Below are 11,562 nucleotides of genomic sequence, written 5' to 3'. Positions count from 1 at the left end.
GTTTCATTATTAGTACATAAAAAAAAGTTAATTCAAGGTGCACCGTATTCTTTGGACAAAATTTGTCCTTTGTTGTTCAATTGTTATTATATTTGTTGAATGATAAATTGTTGCTACTTATCTTGTTGATAAATTAGCACTAAGGGCTGGCAATGAGAAGGTATTATGTTGGTATATGCACTTGCAAACTCTCATTTGTTGTAATTGCAAGTTTCCTTCTACACCAAAGCATAGATATATATACAAGATGTCAAGACTTCACCAAAGCATTTTGAAAAAAGGGTGCTCTATTATAATTTATATCCGTTCCTAATTTGGGTGACCTGAGCTAATAGAGGAGGAGTTTTTTTTCTATACAAAGATTGAGTTTTTCATATGGGGTATCTTTGTTCAAAGTCTGTGAAAGGTGACAAGGTTTTTGCTAAATCAGATGGACATTCTGATAACCATAAATCTGATGGTAAGAACCACAAGTCCACCAACATGCCTAGTGATTTGACAAGTGCAGGGGATCATGGACCGGACAAGAAAAAACAAGAAGCAGCTATTGCTGCAGGGAATGGTTCTGATGATTTCTATGATGGAATCCCATGGTTTAATGATTCTTTTCCCCACAAGTCTAGGTCAGTAAAATCAAGGCATGTTATGGTAAAGGTTGGTTATTTTTTAGGCTTCTCTCCCTCCTTGTTCAGTTTCACCAATCTGTTTTTTTTTTAACATTTTCATCTTGTTTCCTGCTTAACTTGTCAACTGATCAATCAGTAACCTAAGTCTACCAGAAGCCCAATATACTCATGAAACATGTTGCAATTGTCTGTGGATTGTGTTAGATACATCCAGGGTGAAAGTAGAGATGTCCTTAAACTACTACTTTACATTTTATTTGTTTGTATATTTTTTTCTCAGGTGTTATTGGCAATGACAATTTAAAAAAGCTGAGAAAGTAGTTCCTCTTCCCTTCCTCAAGCTGCCTTTGAACTTTTCTCCAGTATTAAGGCCAGCATATTCGAAACACTTGGTGTAACATCCCTTTCCGGAAAATTCTCCCCAGTCCCTGCATTTCAAAAGGGCAGTGAATCTGGCTACCTTTATAAGAAAAATTTGGACACTTGTGGTCCTGAATCTGAATCTGAATCACATCCAGTGAGCAAGATGAAGTCTTCTAAAGACATAAATCCTTATTGTGAAGTTATTAGGACTCATGAGAGGAATAATTTTCCAGTTTCTAAAGACAACAAAAATAGTTTAGATCAGTCGAAGCAGTATGATGTAATTGATAACTGCTCAGACCACCACTTTTTTCATGAGGGGGAAAAGATTGACATGATCTCATGTAAAAAATTAACAAAACATTACTAATAGTGACACTATACATAGATTGGAAGCATTAGGACTATTTTTAAAGAAAACCGGACAGCAAGGCATCAAAGTATTCAAGTTAGTTACCATAGGAGAAGAAATGGATTTTGCCACAACCATGTCAGTTTTCTGCAGGAGATCACAAATGTATTTGTTTTTGAGTGAGTAACACAGAATCAATAGGTGTATGATGAACTTCTATGCTAAGAAAGTAATCTAGTTGAGGAAGTTGCTTTAGAGCAAAGGTGGAATTTAGATGACTGACCAGAGACATGATGAGATAATTGGAGCTGTCAATGATGATGATATCATCAACAAACACCAAAAGATATACCATATTTCTGTCCTTTTTGTAGATAAAGAGAGAGGGGTCACACTTGGAGCAACCTATGCTGCAGGATTTGCTATTGGGATTTGGAAAGAAGCTTATCTTTTCAATACTAAGGACAAGTTCAGACATGGATACAAGACATTTATCTACCCCTCTATGTATGTATGTATATATATATATATATATACATACGTACATAGATACACACATATTTTCCCCTAGCTATCCCTCTAATGTAGCTTATCTAATTAGATTAACATAATTAGATTTTAGTTAATTGCAGTGAACTTGTGGTCAATTTTGGCTAACACCATATAGCACTGCTCCTATCATCAGCTAAAGTATCCAGTACAACTACTAGGTAACAAAACCAGTGTCGTTTGATATGAGGTAATTTTGCTTGAACTTTTCATCGAACACATGATGTCAAATCAATGCAAACATATACATGCATTAAATCAAGTGGCTAACATGATCATAAAACTATTTAGTCATATGAATATGCTGCAAAGGAAAAGCTTTAGGCAATATACATTAAGCAAAACTATTTTCACATTTTTATATAAAGCAGCTTGCGGCATCAAAGCCTCAAATGCATTAACACTTGGCAAAGTAAGCACAACTTACCTCAATCAAAATCAGACCCTGTGAGCACGACTGAGCACCCCAAACGGACTGCAAAGTGAAACGTACCTAGATAAGGTCCTTGCAGCAGAAACAAACAAAGAGTCCTTACAGTGAGCACGAGTTCGTACCTAGGTATTTAGAAGAAAGACTCATGAAACGTACCTAGGTAAGGTGGCGAGCTGTCACGGTCTCGAGAGCGATGAAGAAGAAGAAGCTTAGACAGAGAAGAAGAGAGCTTAGATGGAGATCGAAGAAGAGAGTGCGAGCAAAATAGGGCTCACGCCTGATATATTTTAAAATGTAAGTCCAACATCGGTTTTCAATAAAAAAAACCAATGTTAACAAAATGATGTTAAAGTAAACATCGGTTTTCTAGACGAAACTGATGTTACCTTAGCATACGTTACATCGATTTTCAGCCCACCTTCTCTATAATTTTCCTCAGTTTCCCAAAACCAACAAAACCCCCCACAACAGAAACAACCAAAACAACCACCCACAAACATAAAAAAACAAACAAAGAAACAAAAACCATCATAGGGAGAGGAAAAAAAATAGTACCTGTTGGTGGTTTGGTGACCTATGATGATGCTTCACCACTGTTCAAAGGATCACCCAATAATAGGATATTTCATTTCATCAGAGCAGGTCGATGAAGGAGGGGTCGGAGGTGAGGAAGGTGTAGATGGTGTGTTGAAGGTGACGTCGTAGAGGTTGTGCTTGTCGTAGAGGAAGCAGTGGTCCACCACACTGATCGGCGCTACCACAGGGGGGGATGTAGGGTGCTGCAGTTGGGGAGGAACTTAGTTGCACACTGCTTTGGTCTTGCTGTAAGGTAGAGTCAACGGCACGAGTGTAGGGAGGCGGCAATGAGGCCATGACGCAAGACCGAGTCTAGGGTTTAAAGATGGGTTTATTTCAAAACCATCTTAAATTAACTTTCATTTAATTTAAAAAATGTCAGTGTTTTTTATACAGTGTTTTCTCGCGACCGTCGTAGAAGGAACATCGTATAAAAGCTTCTTTTTAGTAGTGAAGTTTCTTTATTTTATCTAGCACTTGACAAAAAAATAAAATGTAATTGCATTTAATTAATAAGGATAGATTGTTGTGGACATAAAGGCACTAATTCAATGTTGTTGGATATGTTAAGAGAAACATTTTCCAAAATCATTGCATCTAGTTTCACTATTTTTAAGCATAATGGAGAAATGATTTAAGTTAATAGCAATAGTTGATTCATTGATACATAATTATCATCTTTGGTAGTGATGGTACTCGAATAGTAAATTGTACTTGCATGATTTTCTTGTTGTCCAGCGCAATACAGAAATATTGTACGCATCCATTTGTAGAGAATATGCTATATTAAAAAATCATATGCTCTGAATGTGTTAGAGGATAATTTTCTGAGTCATATTGATATAAGAGCATGTGCTCTTAAATAGAATACAAGGTAATCTAAAAAAAGAAAATCCTAAACTAATGCTCATCATTGTACCCGCTGTCAATTCCTATAATTATGGGTCAATGATTCTTGGTCATAAATACAAAATATGCGGCTAATTAAATCTCCTAATAATGGGATTTAAATCCTATCTATAACAAGAAATAAAATATATAGTGGGATTTTGACACTCCCCCTCAAGATGTTGAGTGGATGTTATCCATTCCCAACTTGCTAACAATAGATTGAAATGTAGAGCCACTTAATCCTTTTGTTAAAACATTTGCTAGCTGATTTCCTGTGGATACAAATGGTGTATAAATTCTCCCACTATCCAACTTTTCCTTTATGAAGTGTTTGTCTACTTCAACATGCTTGGTCCTATCATGTTGCACTGGATTATGTGCAATGTTTATTGTTGACTTGTTATCACATTATAGCTTCATAGGTTCATTCCACTCAATCTTTAGGTTTTAGATGTAATATCATCTTATAAATTTTAATTTATAAAAAAAATATTATTTCATGAAAATATAAAATTATATTCATACAAATTTTTGTTCCATACATCACACAGGTCCAAATCTAATTTTAACTAATAATGCCATATAATTAAATAGCTTAAGTAATAATCTTTTCATTATATAAAGTAATGTACACCAAATCAAATGATAGTATTTTATTATTTTTAAAATATTTATACATGTGATTTAATGACGATATTTTTTATCTATATTACAATAAATAACATGAATATCTTAATATAAATAGAAAAAATATTCTCACTAAATCACAAACATCATTTTAAAAGATAAATATAATATATAATAAAAATAAAAATTATATAAATATACATATTATAATTTATGTCAAAATATAATTTAATCTTATATATTATATTTTAAAAGATAATATATGAGATTATAAAAATATTATAAATTAAAAAATAGAAAAAATTTGAATTTTGAACTATTTTTTCATAAAACCTATATGAATAATATATTTTGCACCAAATATTTAAATGAACATTTAGGTGTAGTGATAATGGAGTGTTTTTCTCACTCCAGGACTCATGATTTTAGTCCTTCCTCAAGCATTAAAATCAGTTTTGGGGACTTAGATAATAAATTAAAAAATAAGAAAAATTTGGTGAAATAGACAAAATAGGAGGACAAATTTTACAATTAAACCTATAATCTAACATAACATTTTTAATCAATTAAAATAACAATGGCTCTAATACTCCTATGAACTTTTTTTTCCCGTTGAAAATCATCTTATATTCTCTAGAATGTATTCTAAAAAGTATTTTTTTTGCATATTAATGATTTCAGGAAATGTTATAATTTCCTTTTTTTTTACCATGTTTTCCTACATTTCTATTCCCATGGGGATCATATATTTATTATTTGGTTCAAAACAATCAATCACAAATATTTTTTATTGACTTCCATATTTAATCTTTATAAGGATTTAGTAACCGAATGAGAGTCTTTTATTATTATTAACATATAACATAGTGTGTTGTGTCTTACATAGGTATTAAATTCATATTCTATAATTATAGGATTAATTATTTTATATTATTTTGAGTTTTAACATATTATTAATTATTTAATTTAATTTCACTAAATATATGTTAATAAATGTGTCAAGAAATATTTAAATATATTTTTATACACATTTATTTGTTTTTATTTGTCTACAATCTTAGTATTTTTTTTCTTGCATGATATGAACAATCAATTGTACGTGTTGGCTCTTTCCTATGTCTTTCTCTTCTCATTAAAAAAAAGGTATTTTTTCAATTTATCTTTCGGATTTAATTGTGATATTTTTTCATGCATATTTGACGTAATTAGTTCTCTTTTTTTTCTTGCAAATTATACATTCAAAAAGATTCTAACATTTTTTTTAATCTTTTGGCATCTACAGTTGCAACAGAAGGTTACTCTTTAATGATGTGTCTAGAACATCCTATTGAAATGCCAAAATATCCAAACACTGAATGTTCATTGGAGGAAAATGTTAAATGACATGAAAATAAACCATGTTATAAAAGTGCAGAGATTGGAAACAAAAATACAAATTATGATTAGTGCATAAGTACTTATATTCTTAAAGCACAAATTTATCTCAACCTTGAACAGTTGTGTTGATTTTGGATTGTAAAGAGAGCATGACAATGAAACAATTAGAGGCGAATGGTGGTTGCTATTATGGTAACTTAAAACAGAGAAACATATATATATATATATATAGAGAGAGAGAGAGGTAACGGGGCTGGATTATTTTTTTTCTGTCTATAGCTTCTTACCTAAGGTGTGCATGTTGTTGTGCACCCACACCTTAAGCACATTAGGTAGGATGCTAGTTTGGGCACAAAACTCCTGCACGACACTCTCATCGTTCTTCAGAATCCTCCAACCAAGCTTTTCTGCAAAGGCCAACATCTTCTCTTTTTGCTCTAGGGTGAACCTAGTCCTGAAACGCTTCTTGCTGGACCCGCCATGAGGAGTGGCACTCGTTGGGTTTGACACTGCTTCCATGTCCTCCCTCGAGGACTGGGCCCCACCACTACCCCTTGACCTGGAGGGGAGTGCCAGTGTGGTGCATTGTTGCCCTTGCACACGGGGGTAGCCCATCTGCTCCCCATAGTACGCTACCAATGGCAACGGCAAGTGGTGGTAGTAGGGCACCAGGTAGGTGTCATTGGGGGTCTCCTTACGATGGAAGTTTCGGTGGCAGTTGCACACGAGGCATTTTAGCGCATCCAGGGTTCCCTCCTCACCTAGAGGCAAGAACTTGATGCATCCATCAAGTGTATGGACGCCAGTTTTGACGGTGTGGTTCTTAAGGCACTCATGATACTTCTCATTGTCGTTGTTTTGAGCCAAGGTGGGTGGTGTTGGGGTCACTGGAATCGCCACTGGTATCACCGCCGCCACTGGCTCCTCTTCGCCTTGACTTGAGGGCGGTATTCCAAAGTCGTTGTGACTCGCTGTTGCTGCGGGCATGCTCAACTCAGTTTTCTCATGGTGCTTAAACTCCATTTTGGAAATATGAGAAGAATTCTGGCTTCAAAGTTGTGATAGCTAAGGGTGGTGGATGATTGAGCATATAAGGAAGCGCTGAAGAGGAAACAAACAAGAAGTGTTGAATGAACTCTCTTTCTCTCTCTCAAATAATAGTTTCAGTTTCATACACTTTTAGGGTAAAGTCAAACAATACATTAAAGATGCATTAATTTATTTGAATAATAAAAGCGAGTCTTTAATAGGTATGATTATTTTATTTGAATAATAAAAGCAAGTCTTTAATACAAGGTGTGATTCATTGTTTTGAATAATAAATTTATGGATTCTTCGAGGATAAGTTAAAGATGTGGTTTTTGGTGGACCAACCATTTATAACCACAATAATTAGGGCATTTGCTTCTTCCTTGAGATCCTAAGACACTTCCATAAGTTTTAGTTCTTTAGATCAACTTTGAAACTAAGACTTAATACTAGAGCTTAATTACTTTTAAGGTTCACCACCCCTTTCCAAATATGTGTTCAACTAAACAATGCATTTATGTTTGACAAAGTCAAACTATGAGTTAAAAACATTGTAATTTATTGAATAATAAATGTGGTTCTTTAATATGAGGTCCAGTTAATTCATCTGAATAATAGATGGACGGATTCTTTGAGGACCGATTGAAGATGTGGTTTAAGGGACAATTACTTTTGATTGTTTGTAGCGAGTCACTACCAATTGCATTAATATTTGTATACATCGTCATAATTTTTTTAGAATACTAAACATGAACAGTTGTTAGCCTTACTTTTGTTGTCATCACCTTCCATGATAGTTGTCTTCTCTATCTCTCTCGTTCTAATCCTTGTTCTCTTCTCTCTTATCCTTGGTCATTCTCCTTCTCTTCTTGTACTTGCTTTCTCCTTTTTTTTCTATACTCTAGTCTTCACTTTCTCATTTGTTCTCTTCTCTTTCATCCTCACTCTCTTCACAACTAGGATGTCTATTGTGGCAACACTGCTCTTGCATATTCAAATGCTGCCCGTGATGCTTCGGTATATGAAGAGGCTTTAGGGTTTATTTTATCTCCAATGTTATTTCATTTCCTTTTATTCATTTGTTGTTTGTTATCTGCAAAAGTTGCAAGCTGAGGGGAAATGTGTCAACCCTGTTTTCATCTTTTTTTTTTCTTTCTATTTTATAGATCTTGTTGTATCAACACAAAATATATCAAATGCAACTCAAGCTTCAACTCTTAAAGTACCACCCTAACACCCCTTCCAAGGACCACTCCCTAACTCTAAACCCCATGTGTCTCTCTTGACCTTTTTAAACACCCCATTTTTTTAAAAAGAAATTAAAAAGGATTATATTTAAAAATAAATAGAGTTTTAGAAAAATAATGAAGATTTTGGAATTAAATAAATAAATAAGCAAATAAAATAAATATATGTTCTTAAAAAATGTTTTATTTATTCATTTGATAGGTAGTAAAATAGAGTTTATTTTTATAAAATGATAAAATCACTACCACAAAAATGGTCTTCTACGATGCATGTTTTATTATGGTTGTACAAAAACTGATGTCATAAGTAAAGTGGTGACATTTTTGTAAACAACTGGAAATTTTCTAAGAGGATTTTATCAAAATCTTCTTTGAAAATGAATTACGACATCGGTTCTACAATGCGAAAATACAATGTCTTTAGGGAATGTGAACGAGCTCTCTCTCACTCCTTATTTTCATCTTCTTTTTAATCTCTTTCTCCCTCAGTATTAGAAAATCCTAAATTCTCCTCCTTGCTCTCTCTCTCTCTCTCTCTCTCTCTCTCTCTCTGTCCGTGCCTCCATCACCGTGGAGATCCCCACGAAGCCGGTAAAGATACAGAGGCGCAGGTGTTCATTGCTCATGAGATTGACTTGGATTCTTCATCGCCGAAAGCTATCCTCTTTCTCGTTCGAACATGGCATCTACATCCTCCTTATCAGGTATGTCTACTAAACCTTCGTTTAAACCCCAATCTCCATGCACATGCATTCGTTGCCTTTAAAAACTACAAACCAACGCTCAACTTATCATGAGAGTCTCACTATTCAAACTAAGATGCTGGACCTTGTTCAACTGCAAAACCCTTGTGGTGCTCAAACTTTTTGGGGGCTTAAATAAGAACCCTTTTTTGTTCGATTTTTCATCTGTTGATCTGCCCTTACTAACAACCTTGCATTTGCAATCATTTATACTAGAGTGTAGGGATACGACAAAGCTTCCTGGTGGGAGATTGAATCTCAAGTTCTTGTGCGTGAGCCATCTTTATTTTAGTGGTCCTGAAGCAAGGTTTGAAAGATTGCCTAAGTTGGTTAGAGCCACGATTGCGATAGGCCATGTTCTATTGGAGGTTGTTAATAATGTGAAGTTTCTGCACATAGATTGGGTCCTACTGAGTGTGATATTTTTTTGTTACTTTCCATATTTTTAAGGAAGAAGGGGTTTCTAATGTTTTGTTGTTGTGATACCAGATGAAGGACAAAGAGGAAGCGAACTTGATTCTTGAGTTTCAAAATTTAACCCACCTAGAATTGGGCTATTCAGATTATACTAGGGATTGGATTGAGGGGTTAGAAGTGATCAAGCGTTGCCTCAATCTTCAAATTCTTGACATTGATATGGTTTGATGAGTTGAACATTTAAAAGTGATTTCTATTTTTACCTTTTTCTTTACATAAATTGTATTAATTTTATTCTATAATTGTTGTTGACAGGGGAGTATTGACATGAATGCTAGAGGCGATGAAGGAGCAGATTGGCCATTCCCTCGATCTGTCCCTTCATGCATTTCATTACATCTTAAAACATGCGAAGAAGAAGAAGAAACAAAGAAAGGTGGTGCTAGGTGTGGCTGTTACTCTATTCTATGGTGACACCCAATGAGTCACTAGTTGACTCATATGACCCGTCTATATTAAAAAATTATAAATAATTTATAACTTGTAAACTTTTATACTTAAAAATATAAATGAAAATATAATCAAACTTCTATAAATTTGACTACTGCAATTTGACATTTCAATTATATAAATTAAAGTTTCTAACAGCTACTATCCAAATATAATTACATTCCAATTAATTTGAGATTCATTGAAGTTTCCAAAGACAAATTATGCTTTAAAAAATATTTGTCTCATCATATTTTATGTTTTTTAAAATTTATTCCATTCTGAATTATTTATTAATTAATTTTTTTCTTTATTATCATTTGTTATCTTAACTAAAATTACTAAATTACCCATATTAAAAGTAAATATAAAGGATATTGAGAAAAGTCAGACAACAAATGGTAGAAACTATAAAGTACTAGCTTTAGTGTGGTAAGGTAAGCACATCTCACGTAGAAGGTTGACGGCTCTCGATTTCTAGCAATGCCACGTAGGAGTATTTGGTAGCTTTTAGTATATGAATTGTGTAGCATTTGACTGATTAGAGAAAAAAGCGTGAAAGCTACAACTAGGCTGCAAGCTTGCAACATCAGAGAACATGAAAAACTGTCTTTGCAGAGACAGAGAGGGAAAGATGTGAAAACATAGTTACCTAGGGGAATTTTGCGGTCTGCTCCGAGTCAACTACACTAGTTTGGCACTAGGTTTGATGACATGTCAACGAGTTACTTACAGAAATGATCCAACAATTGAATCAGCTCGGCTAAGGGTCTGGTTTCCGATTCAACCAGCCGAGCCGAGCCGAGTTTAATAACACTGATTGGGAGGGTTCCTTACTTAGTATTGAAAATCTTGCTTTCAATTTGATAGTAGGTAGTAAAGTTCTTCTTCATGGAGTATGTCTCATTAATATTCTCCCGCATTTCACAAATGGAGGTAGAAAACATACAATTACAGCTTATTTTTTGAATCAGAGTGCCATAACCAGGTTTATGATAAGAGCATCCTCATTATCCCTGGCCTCAAACTTTGGACCACCACTTTCAATATGGCTTAACATCATATGCCTTTTGCAAGTTGTAAGAATGTACTGTGCCCATTGTAGATAGTTGTGACCATCAAGTTGATAAAAACCACCAAATTTGGAAGGTCGTCAGGACCCAAGGTGATAACTTATTCCTCTGCCATGATTAGAAGCCTGTTAGCATAAGAAAAATGCTGTAAAAAATAGGAAAGAGTGGCGTTGTAGATCTAGAGTGCACAACACTAGATTTAGTCAAATTGACCCCTGGGATAGTCAGAGGGCATGCTGACGAGCTGTTCTGTGCCAGTGCCAAAGAGTGGCCTACACATGCTAGGTATTAGGGTGACGTGTAGGGTGTAGATCCACCCCAATTCTTATGGTATCAAACCAGTAGAGGAAAGACACTCCTCCTATTCTGATCATTGGTCCTGAAGGCTGCAACGATAAAGGGAGTAAATAGAGGCATGCTAATATCGAGCACTGGAAACAGAGCTCCCAAGACTTGGAGCTCTGATACCATTTTGAGAAAAGGAAATGTGGGTGAATAGTAAAATCTCTTATTTCCCTTTTATAGGTACGCAACTAAGCCTAAACAAGGAAATAATAAATTATTTCAAGAAATATAAACATCAGTATACGATGTCAGATATTAAAGTGAAGAAGTAACCTTCTCAACCAAACAACTTTACTAGTAACAGAAGACAAAGCACGATATTCAACCTCAGTGGACGATTTAGAAATAGTTGGTTGTTTCTTAGAACTCCAAGAGAGAAGGTTGTTCCCTAAAAGCACACAAGCTAGAAGCGGACCTTTTGGTAT

General features: G+C 34.5%; 2 protein-coding genes across 2 annotated transcripts; one reads left to right on the top strand and one right to left on the bottom strand.

Annotated features, from left to right (window-relative positions):
- Window positions 1-5,859: 5,859 nt before the first annotated feature.
- LOC114401562 (zinc-finger homeodomain protein 2-like) lies at window positions 5,860-6,959 on the bottom strand. Its single transcript, XM_028364093.1, has one exon. It carries the CDS (start codon window positions 6,815-6,817, stop codon window positions 6,068-6,070), a length of 750 nt encoding a protein of 249 aa, XP_028219894.1. The 5' UTR covers window positions 6,818-6,959; the 3' UTR covers window positions 5,860-6,067.
- A 1,312-nt stretch (window positions 6,960-8,271) lies between these two features.
- Window positions 8,272-9,734, top strand: LOC114402276. The gene is made up of 4 exons (XM_028364787.1): window positions 8,272-8,774; window positions 9,030-9,181; window positions 9,303-9,452; window positions 9,546-9,734. Exons 1-4 carry the CDS (start codon window positions 8,750-8,752, stop codon window positions 9,702-9,704), a joined length of 486 nt encoding a protein of 161 aa, XP_028220588.1. The 5' UTR covers window positions 8,272-8,749; the 3' UTR covers window positions 9,705-9,734.
- Window positions 9,735-11,562: the final 1,828 nt, after the last annotated feature.

This window comes from Glycine soja, chromosome 20, assembly GCF_004193775.1.
Source record: "Glycine soja cultivar W05 chromosome 20, ASM419377v2, whole genome shotgun sequence".
Taxonomy (NCBI): Eukaryota; Viridiplantae; Streptophyta; class Magnoliopsida; order Fabales; family Fabaceae; genus Glycine; species Glycine soja.
The sequence above is the reverse complement of the archived record's forward strand: the minus strand, read 5'-3'. Positions and strand labels throughout refer to the sequence as shown.

Bases quoted from the DNA above. Each gene is read 5' to 3' on its own strand.
- LOC114401562 (XM_028364093.1), bottom strand. From the start codon at position 6,817: ATGGAGTTTAAGCACCATGAGAAAACTGAGTTGAGCATGCCCGCAGCA.
- LOC114402276 (XM_028364787.1), top strand. From the start codon at position 8,750: ATGGCATCTACATCCTCCTTATCAG. The intron at 9,182-9,302 runs GTTGTTAATAAT...TTGTGATACCAG, and splicing joins TAGGCCATGTTCTATTGGAG to ATGAAGGACAAAGAGGAAGC. The intron at 9,453-9,545 runs GTTTGATGAGTT...TGTTGTTGACAG, and splicing joins AAATTCTTGACATTGATATG to GGGAGTATTGACATGAATGC.